General features: G+C 33.9%; 1 protein-coding gene and 1 non-coding gene across 9 annotated transcripts in view; both read right to left on the reverse strand.

The window, feature by feature from the left end:
• LRCH3 (leucine rich repeats and calponin homology domain containing 3) overlaps positions 1 to 19483 on the reverse strand; it is a 109656-nt gene that overhangs the window by 44049 nt on the left and 46124 nt on the right. For all 8 annotated transcript variants that reach the window (XM_061194292.1, XM_061194289.1, XM_061194287.1 and 5 more), the window contains 5 exons: positions 14569 to 14705; positions 13293 to 13402; positions 5579 to 5672; positions 4109 to 4229; positions 1583 to 1731 (listed from right to left, as the gene is read on the reverse strand). In XM_061194292.1, the coding sequence (XP_061050275.1) occupies positions 1583 to 1731; positions 4109 to 4229; positions 5579 to 5672; positions 13293 to 13402; positions 14569 to 14705 (611 nt within the window). The remainder of the gene's footprint in view (positions 1 to 1582; positions 1732 to 4108; positions 4230 to 5578; positions 5673 to 13292; positions 13403 to 14568; positions 14706 to 19483) is intronic.
• Positions 12331 to 12403, reverse strand: TRNAR-UCU (transfer RNA arginine (anticodon UCU)). The gene has a single exon. It is a non-coding gene; the product is annotated as a tRNA-Arg (tRNA).

Consider the following 19483-nt stretch of genomic DNA (forward strand, 5'->3'; position numbering starts at 1 on the left):
GTTGTAAATCGTCTCTTTGTCCAGAGTATCCTGCCTGTTAGTCAGTTAGTAGCTGGCTCAGTTAGTCTCTCTTGGTTAACAGATTGACTGTCGCAGTACAGCAGTGCCTATTTTACTTAATAATGGCCCCAAGTGCAAAAGTAGTGATGTTGGCAATTTGAATATACCAAAGATAAGTCATAAAGTGCTTCCTTTAAGTGAAAAGGTGAAAGTTCTTGAATTAATAAGAAAAGAAATTGCATGCTGAGGTAAGATCTATAGTAAGAAGAAATCTTCTGTGAAATTGTGAAGGAAAAAGACATTCATGCTAGTTTTGCTGTTGAACCTCAAACTGCAAAAGTTACAGTCACAGCATGTGATAAATGAATGCTTAGTTAAGATGGAAAAGGCATTAAATTTGTACAATGAAATATTTCGAGAGAGAGAAACCACATTCATATAATTTTTGTTACAGTATATTGTTATAATTTTTCTATTTTATTATTAGTTATTATTCTTAATCTCTTACTGTGACTAATTTATAAATTAAACTTTATCATAGGTGTGTATGTATAAGAAAAAACATAGTACATACAGGGCTCAGTACCATCCGTGGTTTCAGGCAACCATCCACTAGGGGTCTTAGAACGTACACCCTGTGGATATGGGGTGGGGGGAATACTGTATATAACTTTATCCAACTTTAAATAAAAGAATGTCATTTGAACACCAACAAAAAATACTGTGTTCAAAAGCCTTCAGACAGGAAGACCAAGGGTTTTTTTTTTTTTAAAAGAATGATAATAACACTCTATAACATGTCCCACTTGAAGTGACTATTCGCTATTTCTAAAAGACTAAATACATCATTCTCCAAAAAGGCCCCATGTGTTTCTCAAATAATCCCTGCTCAAAGCCTGGGACCAACTCCAGACATTAACATCACACACACTGAAGTGCAGCCATTTTATTATGCTGACTAGATACACTGAAGAATGCTATTTCTACTTGAGACCCTTGGGGAATTGGCAGAGATTTTGCAGTGGGCTGAATGCTCACTTGTTTTCTAAGGCAACTCAATGCTCCACTATAAGAGACATCCAAGAATTTTAATGGCAAACAATTTATATTCTGTGTGACTTCACATAAAAGCGCCAATATAATTAAGCTCATCATAAAAATTCTATGGTTAAGTCTGTATGTTGCTCCAAAAGTCAGCAGTTTGGTTCAGTTCTTAATTACTGATCAAACTATGATTTACCAGTTAATAACAATAAAAAAACAATAAGAACAACAATGAAAAGCATCATATTCCTCTGCATTTTCTTCCAAGGCACAGGATACTCTTAGGACTTCTTTTATTCCTTCTTCAAAATTCTGAAATCTGTCTTTTTATTTGAAAAATAAACCTAAACTTTACTTGAGAGTATTGTCTGATTTTAAAAAAAATCTGAAAAACTCAGTAATAAAATTGGAACTAAATATAATAAAACAAATAATTAAGCCTAAACCAACAAATCACTGATATGATAGAAATTTATACTGTCATAAACTGTTTTTACTAGGGGATAGCAACAAATTTAAGCTTAAGTGTGTATACTACCTCATGAGAGATTCGCCGTTGTTCAATATATGCCATAAACTGTGAACTGAGGCTGTCTGAGTCCAGGCCCTTGGGTGGTCTCACTTCTTCCTCTTCTTCCTCCGCAGTACAGCTGTCAATATAGTCAATCTGATCCAGATCATGTTCCACTGTTCATACGACACATACACACACAGACACCAGAAAAAACGTTCAAATTAGATAGCCAACAAAAAACACTGAATTGCATTCTTTCCTTTTCCCTAACATTTTCTATTCTGAAACTGGGAGGAATAAGAAGTTTAAATTACATAAGCCTTTATTATTTAGTCCATGGCCACTCACAAAAATAGGCTAAAGAAAAAATCTTAGTCCTAATTCACTATAAAGAATGCAGTAATTGATGGTAATTATTGGAAAACAGACCTCTAATCTTTCTTTTTTCTTTGGACAGCTCTTGACTACCTTAAACAAGACAGTTTGAGTTTGTGAGACAGATAAGAAGAATAATTTTTTAACATCGGAAAATATATCTTCTTTTAGTTTTTTTTTTGCATGTTTTAGGTTTGGGGCTTAATCATACCTCTTTGAAGAGCTGGGAGGCAGAAAACCTAACACAATCAACTCAAAATAAAAGTGAAAAGACAGGAGGAAAGTGGACTTGGTGATAAAGAAGTAGATACTGATGACTGTTCCCTTTCCTGTAACTGTTGTCCATAACTAGAACAAGATTTATTTTCCTATTTAGAAAATTATTTTCTACAGGTCAGTATTGCAGATATTTTGTAGCAGTTTGTGGATGGAAGGGAATCATTTGAGGAATTTTTGCTTCTCAAAATGCTCTGGGGTGAGGAGAAGCACATAAATAACATATAGCCACATCATTATTTCTTCTAATACACTTGGGTGCACCCCATTAATTTTTTTTTAAGTTTAAAAAGTAACTATTTTTAAAAGCCACTTTAGATGGCACACTAGAAAAAAAAAACTTACTACTAAGATGATTTCTCCAGAGATGTATTAACTCCCAGCCATTATTGTATGGTGGTCTATAGGCTGCCTAAAAGTTGCAGTTGCTGGGAATAGTAAATTTGAAGAAGTCTGTTTCTCAATTTGGTTTTCTGACTCAATTATTTCTAAATAATTCCATAACTGCAGTTAATATAAAAATGAATTGACTTATCATAATTATATAAATAGATAAAAGGCTGAAAAGGTTTTAAGTCTACACCCGTGTTAGAAACCAGGTACATAAATGCATTTTTCCAATGTGCTACAACTTGTGTGACTAAATCAACAGTTCATTTTATAACTATCTCCCAAGAAAGCAACACCACTTTTTCATACTGTCTAGACCAGTGCTATCCAAGAGAAATAGAACGTAAGCTATGAAAGTGAACCACACATGTAATTTTAAATTATCTAGTAGCCACATAAAAAAGTCAAAAGAAAAGGTGACATTAATTTTAATAATATATTTTACTTTGTTCAATATATTTAAAATATTATTACAACATATAATCAATATAAAGTATTATTGATGTTTTACATTCTCTTTCTCATGCAAAGGCTTCAAAATCTGATGTGTGTTTTATACTTATAGTACAGCTCAATTCAGAAAAGCCACATTTCAAATGCTCAATAACCACATGTGGCTAGTGGCACAGATCTAGAGATTATTTTAAGTCTGAAATGAACCAATGGGAAAGATATCTCATACAAAAGCAAGATTAAAATGAAAACTACTGAAATGGTAAGTGACAGCAGTAAAAAAAGAATATAAGATGGTAAGGAAGAAAAGGCGGGGCAAACCATTTAATTGAACTCATCATTCAGAGATGAAAGGTCTTCTTAGATAATATAATAGATTTCTGGAAAATCAAAGTCATTTCTCCCTTATAGCTGGCCCTTAAAATTTAAACATTAGGATTTGGTAATTCAAACTAAAGCAATATTGAATGGAATGCTAAAATCAAGAGTCTGCTTCAGAAGCACAAGAAAGCAGAAAGAGCTCTGTTTGTTAATGAACTATAAAAATAATTATAAATTAAAAAAATTTTTTTAATTTAAATTACAGATTTTAAAATACCAGAATAAGGAAAACTTGGATTCAGATGCCCATGAAGAGCACAGTTCCAGATGAAAGAAAAGGTAGACATCAAGAAATGTACTGAATTCCTAAAAGAGGTCAAATAATGACCACAAAGAGAATCTTTAAAAAGGAGAATAGTACTTCAAAGAAGATCATGGTTAAATCAAGATTAACAAAGATCTATTCCAGGTAAACTGTCTTTAGTAAAGTTTCCTCCCAAAATAAGAATAAGGGAAAAACATTGTATTTTAATTGCAAGTCTGAAACAAAGAAACTGAAATTTAACCCTAATAGAAAACATTTTTTTCCTAATCAGATGAGAAGAGGAGGGAGGTCTTTAAAGAAAGACTGGAAGAAGCTACAGATACACAAATAAAAGGAGTGGATGTGAAAAGCCCACTTAAAAAATCAGAGAGATTATAAAGACTTTGGATGTCATCAGGAATCATGTTTACCTCCACCATTTGTTACTACTATACTGCTGCGATTCTCCTGGTACTGGCTTTCTCTTCGTAGTCTTTGTTCTTTAGTAATTTCTGCTACTCGAAGAGGCAGATCTGAAAATTCATCTGTAGGCTTAAAAAAATAGCAGAAACATTAAAATAAATCATTTCAAATTTTAGACAACATGGTACTTAAAACACAGATATAATATAAATTCGTTAGAATTTATATTTAAGAAGAAATAGCAAAGTAGTTTCAGAGATGCATCTAGAGATGCACATATTATCCAACAATATGAATGTACTTAATGCCACTGAAACTCACTCTTAAAAATGGTTAAAATGGTAAATTTTATATGTATTTCACCACAATTTTAAAAAAGAATAGGGTATATATGACTCTATATACATACATATATGAATTTAAAGTATTGACATAAATGTGTCTGTATTGATATAGCCACAATCATGTACACACCCACCCACTCACAAATACCCAAGCAATTCCAAATGACAAATGGGCTGTATTCTAAAATTAATTTGCTTTAGACTCCCAATAAAACAATGTTACAAATGGTACATTACTAGTCTTGCTAAACAAAACCTTAATCATTTAACCTAACTTATAGCTAAAATATTATACCTTAGTAATTTAAAAAGAAGAGAGAAAACATAATGCTGATAATTAAAAGAGAAAAATGAGGGACTTCCCTGGTGGTGCAGTGGTTAAGAATCCACCTGCCAATGCAGGGGACACGGGTTTGATCCCTGGTCCGGGAAGATCCCACATGCTGAGGAGCAACTAAGCCTGTGCGCCCTAAAGCCTGCACGTCGCAACTACTGAGCCCACGTGCTGCAACTACTGAAGCCTGCATGCTATAGGGCCTGCACGCTGCAACTACTGAGCCCGTGTGCTGCAACCACGGAAGCCTGCGCGCCTAGAGCCTGTGCTCTGCAACAAGAGAAGCCACCACAATGAGAAGCCTGCGCACCGCAATGAAAACCCAAACTCAGCCAAAAAAAACAAAAAGAGAGAGAAAAATGATGTAATTAGCTGAGAAAGTTACTTATTTATCTTGAGCATGTGGATACTCTTCATTAAGGTTCCCATCTCATTACCCATCAGCGTACAGTTCTATTTTCTCACCTTACAGTACCCCTTCTACCACCTCTGCTCAAGGCTATATAGGCCCTCAAAGTTCAGGTTTCAGTTGTAACTGGCTCAGTTCCCATTTGACCGTCCAGGATATAAAATTATTTATACAACACAATGAGGTAACAAACATGTAAAACACACAAGGTAAAAGATGGTAAAGAAACATAATACCATTTTTGATGGTAGGACTGTATGGGATTTTTACCTTTCCCTTGGCTATTCTATATTTTATATAACAAGAAATTGAGTCCAGTTAAGACATTTTCCATTTTCATCATTTTATTTTTCCTTAATCATAAGTTATAACATGCAGAATAAACACTTACTTCATTCCCTGACCATCTCTTATCACCACTGTCCACACTATTGAAACCTGAATCAAGGGCTCCATAGGGGCGACCTGAGTACAGTTCTTCGTGGCTGCCAAAAAGAAACTTCAGTTGTTAATGTAAAGTTTGATATTTTAAAAATTAACATTTGAAATAGATGCAATTTTACTAATAAACATTTTCATGGCATTCAGGGACTTAACTATTTAGAATGAAATGAATATTCGTTTAACTTTTTAATATGAAAAATTCCAAATTCAAAGAAAGTAGGTAGAATAGTATAATGAACTCCCATGTACTCATTATCCAGCTCGAAAAATATCCACATCCTTACTTCATCTATTCCTCCAGCCATTCCCAATGCCCCCCTCAATTATTTTTATTTTTAACAGTACTCTTTTTCTTAAAGTAAAATTTACATACGTTTAAATGCACAAACCTTTGACAAATGAATACATCTTTGTAACATACACACCTACCATGATATAGGACATTTCTACTTCGCCAGAAAATTCCCACACATCCCTTCCCAGTCAACTTCCCTCACCTCACCACTATGTGCTCCTAAGAGGCAACTACCATTCAAATTCTTTTCACCTTAATTAGTATAGAACGTCCTCAAAGATGTCCAAGATCTAATCCCTGGAACCCATAAATGTGTTACTTTACATTGCAAACGGGAATTAAGGTTGCAGACAGAAGTAAGGTTGCTAATCAGAGGACCTTAAATTAGGGAGATTATCCTGAATTATCTGAATGGGCTCGATGTAATCACAAGGTTCCTTAAACATGGAAGAGGGAAATAGAAGAGGAGGATTCAATGCTAGCTTGAAGATGGAGGAAAGGGACCAAGAACCAAGGAAAGAAGACAGCCTCTAGAAGCTGAAAAAGGCAAGGAAATACATCCTACTCAAAACCTACAGAAAAGAATGCAGCTCTGCCATCATCTTAATTTTAGCTCAATGAGACCAAGATTTAGACTTCTGACCTACACAACCATAAAATAATAAATCTGTGTTGTTTAGGCCTCTAAGTTTGGGTGGCAACAATAGAAAAGTAATACAATTAGTTCTGCTTATTCCAGAATGCATAAAAATGGAATATGTACTCTTTTTCTACTCAGCATCATGTCAGTGAAATTCTTGATGTTTTTAATACCTTGGAGTAGAATGGATGAATTGTATGGTAAGCGTAGGTTTAACTTAAAAAACAAAAACAAAAACAAAAAAACCTGCCAACCTGTTTTTGAAAGTAGCTGTATCATCTTGCATTCCCACCAGCAATGTATTGGAGTTCCAGTTGCCAACACTGTATTCCCAGTCATTAATTTTAGTTATTATTCTGATGGGTATAAAATGTGGTGTTAATTTGTATTTCTCTGATGACTAGTGATAATTAATATCAGTGATATTTAATACCTTTTTATGTGTTTATTGGCCGTTCATTTATCTTCTTTTGTGAAATGTCTGTTCAAATCTTTGGCCATTTAAAAATGCAACATCAATAATCTTAAAAATATTTTGTTAAGTAAAAGAGGCCAGACAAAATGCTACATAATGTTCGATTTCATTTCTATGAAATTCTGGAAAATGCAAAACTATACTGACAGAAAGCCGATCAGTGATTGCCTGGGGCTGAGGGTGATAAAAATATATGTATCTTGATTGTGTTGGTAGTTTTGTGACTGTATCCATGTACCAAAACTCACTGAATTGCACATTAAAATGGGTAAATTTTATTATTTGTAAATTTTATCTCAATAAAGCTGTTAAAAAAAATGTGCCAAACCATTTTTCCAAAATGGATGTTCCAGTTTTACTTTTTACATATCATATTACATAAGCAATATGAGAGCACTGGTTGTTACACATCCTAACATTTGGTGTTGTCAGTCTTAATTTTATTCGTTCTTGTAGATGTGCAGTGATATCTCATTACATTTCGATGATGACTAATGATAAGCGCTTTTTTGTGTGCTTATTAGTCATTTATATATCTTTCTTTGTAAAGTCTATTCAAGCCTTTTGTCCATTTTTCAACTGGGTTGTTTGTCTTTTTAACATTAAGTATAAGCAGGTATTCTTTAGATATTCTGGATACAAGTCTTTTGTCATATATGTATTTTGTAAATATTTTCCCCCAGTCTGTGGTTTGCCTATTTGTTTTCTTAATATTTTCTTTTCGTAAATAGATGTATTTAATTTTCATTAAATTTAGTTTATCATTTTTTTTTAATGGTTATTGCTTTCTGTGTCCTCAGAAATCCTTGCCCACCCCAAGTCACAAAGATATTCTTCCATATTTTCCTCTAAAAGTTTTACAGCTTTAGTTTTTACTTGTTTATGGCTTTAGTTTTTACTTGTTTTTAAACATAGTTTTAAAAGTTAGCTTAATTTGAAGTCTAAAACATGATAAAGACTCTGTTAAAAATTGGTCTATTAGCATTTCATTTAATAAGACTGCCTAGGGTGAAAACAACTTTCAATGGTACAAATTTAAAATATGTAGTGTTCTTCTGGTATCGAATTTTGTATTCCATGTATTCTTATATAGTTTGTGTACATAACTTTAAAAAAGTTATTGTGTCATGCTGTCACAATGAATCAGAACCTAAGGTACAGGGAAAGAGCAATGTATTTGGATTTCACAGATAATCTAACCAACTATTAGCTCAAAGAAGTTGCTTAACCTTTGTAAAATGAGGTTAAACATTCTTACTCATATGCCTTCACATAAAGTGAAAGGTGTTAAGTAAAAACAAAAGAACACAAACAAAAACCCTATGTGAATATAAGACATTTTTATAACTTGTCATTTATTTTTACTGATAAGGATCTTACCTTGTATGTATTTAGTAATATACAGACCTATTTGTCCAATGTGCTAAGCATGCTCTGATTATAAAGATCCAAAAATATAGGCACTTTCCAGCTATCTAACTCATTTTCCTACCCTCCACTACAAAGATCATTTAGCAAAATAAGTGTCTCAGTATAATTCTAAAATTACTTCTCTCTAAAAAAAAGTAGTGAATTTCCCCCAACTTCTTATCTTGAAAACATTCATATCTACACAAGAGTTGGGAGAGTAATACAATGATATCTATTTGTCCTTCATCTAGATCTCCCAATTGTTAGCATTTAAGTAAAATGTTTTATGTATACTGTCTACATGACATGTCTGCTTTTATGCCTGTTTTAGAGTCCAGATCTTAAGGACAGGTACTGTGTGTGTTTTATCACAGCAAAGTCAGGCCAAGGTACCTAATTTTAAAAGCTTTCTAATGAAATATATATTTAAGCCATACTTAAAGAATTCTTTTTTGCAGATGCCTAAAGAAATACATGTATTTCAGGATTTACTGAACAGTACTTTTTAATAGTATGTAAAATTTTCAAGTAAACATTTTCAGATTTCTAGAGGATACTGTTTTATATAATGTATTTTCTGTGAAGTGACCAATCAAGGTAAGCCTAATTTTACTGTGCTATTTTATAAGTGGGCAACATAAGGAGAATAAAATCTTTGCATTAAGCTATTATTTTATCTTTATTCAGTTACCTTTAGCTTCTCCACATATTTGCTCTGCCTCAGAGATTAAACTGATAAGATTAAAGTGAGACATAGGTTAACCAACTCTCCAGGTTTGTTCAAGATTTTCCTGGTTTTAGCACTAAAGTCCTGTGTCCCAGAAAACTCCTTAGTCACAGGTAAACTAGGACAGATGGTCACCCTATGTATAAATATGGCCTTTGTGAGGCCAGGAAGAGTTGTGCCAGCCAGGCTCCAGCTATGTCCTGTTAGAAAGTCCAGTCTCTTTAGTAAACTACCTAGCATAAAATGGATTCAAATGCTTATGTTACTCTGTGTGGCAGGGAGATGAACTGTGAATCAGTATAGTGCAGTAAGGAGTTTAAAATATGGCTTTTTTCAAATAGTTTAACAGATCTGGACTGATAACTTGGCACCATCATTTCTTAGCTATGTGACTTTAATTAACCCGTTTTACCTCTTTCAACCTGTTTTCTCCTAAGTTTAAAAAAAAAAAAAGATTAACAACACCTATCTCACAGAGTTGCTATAAAGATTACTTCAGAAAATATAAGCTAAGGACCTGCACAAAGCCTGGTACAAAGCATTAAATAAAAGTTATCATTCTATGAAGAATGTGTCCTTAAGAGAGAGTCACTAAATCTGCTTCATTTGAGTTTAGTTCACCAAACATTTATTGAATGCCAGGCAGTTTTCCAGGTGCTTAGAATATAAATATGAATAAAGGATGGCCACTGCTTTCACAAGCTCAGGCTTGTTGTAGAGAATTAATTCCACTACTGGGGTTACAGAGGCAGGACTTTTCTTACCAGTTGCTTAGTCGTTCCTTCGTTTTGGCTCACTGCCACGTCATCATAAATAAATATATTTAGTCTATAAAATAAAGCTGCTTAAAATCTTCGCAGCGAAAAAGCATAGTTCACTTTAGATCACTATTTTAAAAAATGTGTGCCATTGTATAAAATAAAGTTATCACAACAGTGTAAATTGCTGAAGGAGTTGGAAACATTTACATCTGAAAATGAGTAAAAACATTTGTGACCTTTATAAAATGATTTAAGAAAGACTGTGTGTTGTTTTTATGCTACACAAAAGTAGTTAGAAAGTTGCAACTAAGGATTGAAATTACCACAGCAGTAACTTGTACTGAATACCTGAAGAGCTACAGGCTTAATAAAAATTCTCTTTAGCAAGACAGGACTCTTAGACTAAATTTGTCCAAGATCACAGTAGACAGCTAATAACTCTAATGCCTAATATTCATATAGGGTTTTATGGTCAGCAAAGCACTTTCAAACACAGGTCATTTGATCCTCACAACTACTGTTAGAATATAAACAGGGTAAAGATCACATTGAAGAAACCAAGGTTCAGAGAGGTTAAGTGAACTGCCTAATAGTACAGAGATCCAGAGCTAGAACTAAGGCCTTCTGACTCCATGACTGCATTTTGAATAAATGCACTGCTAACTACAATGCAATCTTACTAATCTGTACCTTAGTGAGAAAGACATGAAAGTACGATGTCTCATTTGCTGGTACATGAGGAGTTGAAGGAAATATTTTTGTTTTTTATATATATATAAATAAAGTAACATAACTCTGGAAAAAATGGAAAATGCAGAAGACAGATTAACCTAGGGAGCATAATTAGGGATCATTATAGGGATTGGAATATATTAGATCTATAATTACTAATTCCTTTGGAGAAACATGGCATGTTTATGCTATTTAGACTTCCCATTTAGGAAAGGTTTCTCTATTGACTCAAGCTTTCCTGTATCTCTTAGCAAATACACACAAGTCTCTTCCCAGGATTTTTTGATTTTTTTTTTTTTTTTTTTAAAGAGATTTTTAAGAGGCAAAGTGGCAGGAATTTTTTTTTTTTTTTAATTTTTATTTATTTATTTATGGCTGTGTTGGGTCTTAGTTCCTGTGCGAGGGCTTTCTCCAGTTGCGGCAAGTGGGGGCCATGCTTCATCACGGTGCGCGGGCCTCTCACTATCGCGGCCTCTCTTGTTGCGGAGCACAGGCTCCAGACGCGCAGGCTCAGTAACTGTGGCTCACGGGCCTAGTTGCTCCGCGGCATGTGGGATCTTCCCAGAACAGGGCTCGAACCCGCGTCCCCTGCATTGGCAGGCAGACTCTCAACCACTGCGCCACCAGGGAAGCCCTGATATGTTTTTAAAGTAAAATAATGAAGATTGTTATATTAAAAAAAAAAAATTAGGCCAAGACTAATTAGTCTTCAAAACTAAGGACAGAGTCACAGAGAGAAATAGGTTCTGCAATTAGCACTGCAGCCCTCAACCAAAGCTCACTGTTCATACAGGTAATGATGCTTCCTCCTTGGTTTCTTCGGGCATACCCTCACATACACATACCCAGTAATCACTATTCATGTCTTACACGCAAACCTCAAAGGCAACAGTAGCAGTTTAATGTTCCTACTCTGCTATTTCAGGAGAGGAATACTTTTCCTTCCCAAGGATTACTAACTCCAAGGGAGAAAATAAATTAGTGTATATATAAAAGAAAACCTACTTTTATTTGTTGTACATCTTCTTTAAGAGTACAGGAGTAGAAACTTTTAGAAATATTTAAATAGGAAAAACAAAACTTTCTTCTATAAATAAGAAACAAGAGTTCCATATTATAAGCAATGAACTGAGGTAGGAGGGAAAAGAAATGAAAAGGAGATAATGGAGAAAATTTAAAATTCTTGGTATTAGTGGTCTGGGTCTCCTCATATCCCCCCCCACTGCCAAAATCCTTCCTCTAAGAGAGGTCTAGATTAGCACATTGTATGTAAGACCTAATCCCTACCATCTGTCAAAACCTTTTATGTCCTCCTTAACACCACATATGTGCTTTCAGTCCTCTCAGAGTTAAAAGGATCTATCTATCTATCTATCTATCTGTCTATCTATTGGCTGTGTTGGGTCTTCGTTGCTGTGCGTGGGCTTTCTCTAGTTGCGGCTGAGCCCGTGCACTGCAACTACTGAAGCCTGCGCGCCTAGAGCACCTGCTGCGCAACAAGAGAAGCCACCCCAATGAGAAGCCCCCTTATGCCTCTTTCACACAGAATCTTCCTCCCTTTCAGAGTTTATCACTTACTTGAATTTTTGAATATGCATCTGCTTTTTTGTTTTGTTTTTGTTTTTTTTTGGCTGCGCCACACAGCTTGCGGGATCTTAGTTCCCTGACCAGGGATCAAACCCAGGCCCCCTGCAGTAGAAGTGCGAAGTCCTAACCACTGGACCACCAGGGAATTCCCTATGCATCTGCTTTTTACAGTTTCTTTTTTCCTTCAAATTATTTTTGTATTTTTAATGCCTGCTTTTAGAAACTCTACCAAAATAGAAGTTTGTTAATCTGTTTTAGACTAGGACACTGAGAAGGTTAGGACTGTGCTTTTACGTAAATGTGACAAGTTCTAAGAGAAGGCCTAAAGGGTTCTCTTTTGAGTAAAGTCTATGAATATTACTGCACCTTCACTGAGACATCAATTTTGCCTGTTTAAAGGCCTTTTGAATTTAATTCCTGCTACTTAAGATTGTTCCATTGGTTGGGAATGCCAAAAAAATAACTTTGTAAAAGTCAGGTGTTATATGTAGCTGAGGGATTCACAGACTTAAAAGATCGTGAAGTGACATTAATGGTCATCAAATCCAACCCCTTCACTCCCTCTGGGAAAAATGAAGCCCAAAAAGTTTGAATGACTTGCCTTAAGTCACAGAGCTAGTTAACAGGAGAGCCAAGGTTAGTATTCAAGTCACTTAGACCAGTAGTTTTCAACTGGGGACCCCTCAGAGGATATTTGGCAATGACTGGAGACACTTTTGTTTGTCACTTTGGAAGGTGCTACAGATGCCAGGGATGCTGTTAAACACCTTCCAATGTACAGGACAGCTCCTCACCACAAAGAATTATCTAGTTCAAAATATCAACAGTGCTGAGGTTGAGAAACCCTGACTTAGGACTACACTTTGTCACATCTATGTAATCAACTTTTACTTAATATAAGCATTCTGAGAAAAATTGTGTCAGAATAGGATATTTCCCTTTGGTCAAACAAAGAGTCAGGTAAATTTAAAGGTTCAGTTTATTTGATTCTCTGTGAGATGGAATATAATAATAAAAGAATACAACATACTCACCAGGAGCCAAAACCCATGGGTCTCCTATCATAATCTGGCAGATCTGGAGCAATCTTACAAGCCTGTATGTTCAGGTATTTAAATATGTGGATTTTGCCTTTTATACATATCTAAACAAAGTAACATATAAATACAACCAAATTATTACTCATCTGAAATATATGTGTCCCCTCGCCTTTTAAAATAAAAATACACTTTTACTTACTGTATATTGGAAATAGAAGGCATTTCTATCAAGTATATACAGTAATATTAAAAATGTACTGATTATAACATTATATCATTTGTTACTTTATGCATTTAAGTGATATAAATGTAGGTTTTTGTTTTCTAGTCACTAATAAGTTTCAGTAACATATAAAATAAATAATTTATGATTATAAACACTGTTAGAATACCAAGTAAACTTATATTGATTGGTTAGGCATAGTCAGGGATTTAAAGCATTGCTCCCCATGGATTATATTGGTAACTTTTGTTTTTAGGAATCCAACAATCATGCACAATTATGTTTTCAATCCTACTTCCTGTAAGAGAGAAAAGCAGGAAATGATTTAAAAAGTTATATACACTTCTGTTGCCACCTACTGACTTCTGTCCCACAAGTCAACACACAAATTCGTTAGGATTATGAGACCTTTCTATAGTTATGAAGTTTACTCATAAAGTTTAACAGTTGCCATACAGAGGCTTGTACAAGACCATCAATTAATTGCAGAGTAAGGAAAGCTACAGTGAAAAATATAAGCTGGTCAACACTTTTTAGACTACAGAATGTCTAGAATCTATTTGTAAAGCTACCTTACAATAACTTTATTAAGTAGTTTCATTTCAGTCACTGATAAACAAATGACCAAACTGACTAAACGAGGAACTTAAGATTGTAGAAAATAGGAAAGTACAAAAACAATGGTCATGAGAAATACATTGATGATCTTTAGTTCTGTAAGCTGAGTATTTTGTCTTTAGCATTTACACTGTCTACATTTAAGTTTTACTAGAAAGAAATAACTCAAATTTTATTAGAAAAAAACTTTAAGGAAGACTCCTTCAAATTAAAAAGAAGTCAATTTAGTGAAAGCAAAAACATTTTTGGAATATTACCTATCTTCCATCCCATTTATTCAAGGCTTCTAAAGAATACATATGAGTTGTGAATTTATTTTAAAAGAACTTAATTTCCAAAAAAAGAGATAAATACATATAACTTATAACTTTTAAACTTCATCTTTTGTCAAAAAAGTTCACAACATACTTCAAATCAACTATGGTTTACCTGTGCAGGAGGAGATTGTAGTGGATTATTATCTAGGGTGATCATCTGTAGGTGCCTGAGATTCCGATAACAAACAGGGATTGTTGTAATTTTATTGCAGGAAAAGTCTAACCGTATCAAAGGCAACTCTACTAGCTCTGCAGGGAGATAAGGTGGAAACAAACAATTAATGATATTTCAAAACTAGACAATTTTTTTCAGGACCTTCTAGCTAAATATAATGGATTTAACATAAGTATTCACCTCCATTCTTTCTTAGTGATTAACTGATATACAGCAAAGTGGCGTAAAATAAAATCTAGTTGCTTAGGGATGGTAATATTAATGAAAAGCAAACTGTTTGACCCCTTATAGAACAACAGAAAGTCTTACAAACTAGGTCTGATACCACAGAAAGGTGTGAACAACACAAGGATTACATGATAATCTGTATAAAGAACAGGTTAGATGCCTAGATCTTCAATCCCAACTCATGCAGCTAGGTAACTACTCCTTTCCAATCATGACAGGAGCTGAATTGAAAGGCTCTGAACTCAAGGACCGCAGGCACAATGGAAAGTCAGGATGAGTTCCCTGCTGAAAATGGAGGATTTAAGTAAAAGTCTACAAACTTAACCACAAGACCTTCGCACTTTCCTCCCCAACCTCACCCCATCCCCAGCTCCTGACTGGCAGTAGTTAGGAACATACACAACACTGTAGAAGAAGGAAAACATTTTTCTCTGGAGAAACTATATTCTCCCATATAAAAGGCCTTTAGATACTGATAGGGAGTTTCCCCCAATAAAATATCCAGCTTACTGCTTAACTACTATTATACAATTCCTGCCCAGTATACTTGGAATTTCTAATTAGCTCTATACAGACAGTACATGATCCAGAGACATTTAGAAGAGCCTCCAACATGTGAGACTGAAATCAAAACATGCAAGCCAATCAAAAAAAAGATCTCTGAAAAAATAGGTAATATATAGGAAATAGAAGAAAACTTTGAAAACTAGAATTAATGTCTCTAATTTCAGAGAGATAAAATACTCAATTACTGAAACAAGAAAGGAATTTTTTAAAAAAAATCAGAGAAAAACAAGGGTTCTTAGAGATGAAAAATAAGATGGCAGAAATTAAAAATTCAGAAGAATGGTTAGAGTATAAACAGTTGGAACTGTTTACCACCTGGTTAAACAAAATGATGAAGAAATGAACAATAAAAAAGATAAGAAAACCATAGGATCAATTAAAGGAGTCCAATATCTAATTCACAAAAATTCTAGAAAGAGAAAACAGAGAAATCAGAAGACAGGAAATTATCAAAAAAGAGATATAAGACAATTTCTCAGAACGAAGGATGTGAATCTCTGGTTTAGATAGAAGCCCACCAAGTATCTAGTTTATTGAATTAAAACAACTCATACTATGGCACATCATCATAAAACTTCAGAGCGGTAGGAAAAAAAAGGGAAGACCTTAAAATATTCCAGAGGAAAAAATTGGTAACAAACAATGGACTGGAATTGGGAATGGCATCAAATTTTCAACCATTAAATTTTTTTTTTTCTTTTTTTGGCCGTGCCATGCAGCATGTGGGATCTTAGTGCCCTGACCAGGGACTGAACCCATGCCTCCTGGAGTGTTAAGTCTTAACCCCTGGACTGCCAGGGAAGTCCCTCAACCATTAATTTTTAAAATTGAAAGCTAAAAGCGAAAAAAGACTTGAAAATCATTTGATAAAATAATTTTCAACCTAGAATTTATAACCAAATTATTAATCAATGGTGAGCACAGAATAGAGATATTTCTTTTCAAGTGAAATCTCAAAAAATGTTTTCCTATGACATGTTCTCAGGAAACTACTAGAAGATGCCCTCTAGCAAAACAAGGGAGTAAAGTAAGAAAGAGGAATTATTTGTCAGTTATACCTCAATAAAGCTGAAATTAAAAAAAAAAAAAGTAAGAAAGAAGACATGAAGTCCAGGAATAAGAGGAATAAGAGTTCAGCAAAGAAGAAGAAAAGCTAGGCAGAAAATAACAGAGAACAACCAGTCCAGACTGGAAGAGAAAGAAAAAAGATTCAATGAGGGAGATATTCAGGGGAAAAAAAGAAAGATACATAATCTGATTTGTTTGACTAATAAAGCTGCTGGAAAAAGAGGGAGGAATTAGCCACAGGTACATAAAAAGCTAAGTAAATTTTTTAAAAAAGGACTTACTAACTCTAGAAAAACAAAAACAAGATGTCAAAGTTGATAAATCCAGCAATAGGTGTAAAAGCAGATCATTTAGAAATATGTCAGCAAATAGTAGTGGAAAGAGTCAAAGTACTTGAAGGTATATGCCTGGCCATTGAAACTGGAGAGAGGAATGGCTGAGGCAGGAGAATGCTATTATTTATTTTAAGCTTTTTATTACTATTTGACTTTTTGAATAATGTATTTGATAAAAATTAAAATTAATTTAAAATCAAAATGACAATATAACAAAAGACATAATATCTTTATCTACCAAACTGTAATATGTTAGAGATCACCAAGGAAGATGAACTTCCACACTAATTTGTGTAGGTGTTGGATGAAGCTTTCCTGCCATCTCAGTTTAACTGAGTATGCTGAGATTACAAGATAAGTCTACAAAAAAACATTTGAAACTATCTGTGTGACAATTTTCTTGGTAATATGCATTCAAAATAAGATAGAGAAATAAATTAGATGATAAAACTATCAGACTGCAATCATCATCTGAAATCCCGGATTTTCATCTTCACCAAAACCCCAATTGTTTTGATTATTTAATTTCATATTAAGTCAGTATTATTGCATTAGTAAGCCTTCAAAGATCAACCACAGTAGGTGGGTCCTGAGTAAAGGGGTAATCCTGATAGAAATTTTGAGTTATATGTCAGTCATGATTTTGGTCGGTCCTGCTAATGGCCTGCATTCCCACTGCTGAGGTGGTAGAAGGCAGAACCAGGAGGAAATGAGGAAGGCTCTGAAGATAAAAGGTATAAAGGTTACTGGACAAGCCTACTGAGGGGAAAGATATGCAGGATTTTGGGTAGTATGGTTGCAGTAAATGTATAAAAGTGGAATGGAAAAGTCACTTTCTGAGACGCTTACTTGGGATCAAAAAATGTCAAAGCTAAATTTTCTTGTCAACTGCATTATTATGAACTTTCATCAAATCTTTAACCGTGGTCATTTTTAAGTCTTTTGTCATTTACAGACAGTTCTGGGTGTACTCTGATGCTTTTGTAAATATATTCCTATAAAAGGGTTTCATCTTCAGGAAATTCATGGAAAAGACTCTGACAAGTACAGGTTTCTGGTACCTGACTGTACTGCTGAACTGAATGAATAAGCATTTTCAGAACTCTAATGAAAAACTGATGAGCTCATAAAAGTGCTAACAAAAGATCAAGATGAAAAAAAAAATTAATTACATGGGACTGAGTGAACTGATGAGGATGAGTATAATTTTTGTGACTTTCTGTTTGAATTTAAAAAAAGAAAAAATCCCACAAGGACTCAGAGGCAAAGAATATACAAATCAATTTTCACTGCAAAGTAAAGGAGCTGTTACAGTGGAGGATTACTGGACTGAATGTCAATATTATGACATAGTATGAGTGTGTTTCATGTTTGGTAATTGCAATCATTGTTGCTTTTGTTGTGGTCATCCATGTACAATGCTTGGTGTCAGTCTATCTCTTGTAAAAATAAAATACAGTGTGTGTGTGTGTGTGTGTGTGTGTGTGTGAAAAAAAAAAAAGAACTGAGATATAAGTATCATATTGCAGTGGGTTGAATAAATTTACATCCACTCAAAAAAAAAAAAAAAAAAAGTCAATTCTCAGCTAACTGATATCTGACTTAATCCAAAGTTAATTTTTAAGACTTCTAGACAAATGAAATGGACTATATATTCTTCAGATAACCTCTCAAAAATACTATTTTCAACTGAAAAAAAAAAAATGTCAAAGCTACACACACTAGTATATTAGAACTCAGTATCATACAGGATCAAATTGGTATAAACATCTGGATTCTACAATGAAGCAAAAGCATCATTAGTTAATTCAATATTTAGTGTACATTAGAAGTCGTATTTTGTAGAAGAACCTAGATAATCACTGTCATGAAAACATCTTCTAAAGATTCCTTATCTTTGAGACAGACATTCTGAAATGTTTATAGATGAATTTCTGGAAGTTGTTTCAAGTTAATCTAGAGGACAGAGCAAGAGAAAGAGGATGGGAGTATAGATGAAACAAGAACTTCCATGAGCTAATGACTGATGTAGCTGGGTGATTCATTACTCTCATTCAGATATTAAATTTTACATAATAAAATTAAAGAAATATATATTCTGATTTAATAAAATAATGATTTTTACCATTTTCACTTTCTCTTATAGCTTTCTCTTTCATGAATTTATATTTTTGAACGATTGATCAATTATACTTAATTACTTTGTTTAATCATTTTTATCATTCAAATACATGTACCAGAACTTATAGTCAGCCTAAGACAACCAGTCTCCTAGTGTAGTCTCTCACTCCATTCATTATTCATTTTACACATCACCTCCACACAGTTAATTAGCCTCTATCTGAACATTTCCAGTGAAGGATAAAATTATTAAATTCAAATCAAGTCCATTTTAAGTCAGTCAGTGCTAACTGCAGGAATGTTTTCATTATACTAAACTATCCCCTTATCAAAAACATGTTATGTTTCTCCTAAGTAGTTATGCCAAGTGAAATTTCCAGTGACCCTACCCTGAGTTATCAATTATATCAGTTAACAGGATCTAAAATTACAATCACTGTTCAATAGTTATTGGAGCTTTTCACTGAAGAGTCTAGCTTTTAAAATCCACAATGGAACAGATAGCACATATTAAAGAAACCATTACATCTCAA

The sequence above is a fragment of the Eubalaena glacialis genome, chromosome 6 (genome assembly GCF_028564815.1).
Source record: "Eubalaena glacialis isolate mEubGla1 chromosome 6, mEubGla1.1.hap2.+ XY, whole genome shotgun sequence".
Taxonomy (NCBI): domain Eukaryota; kingdom Metazoa; phylum Chordata; class Mammalia; order Artiodactyla; family Balaenidae; genus Eubalaena; species Eubalaena glacialis.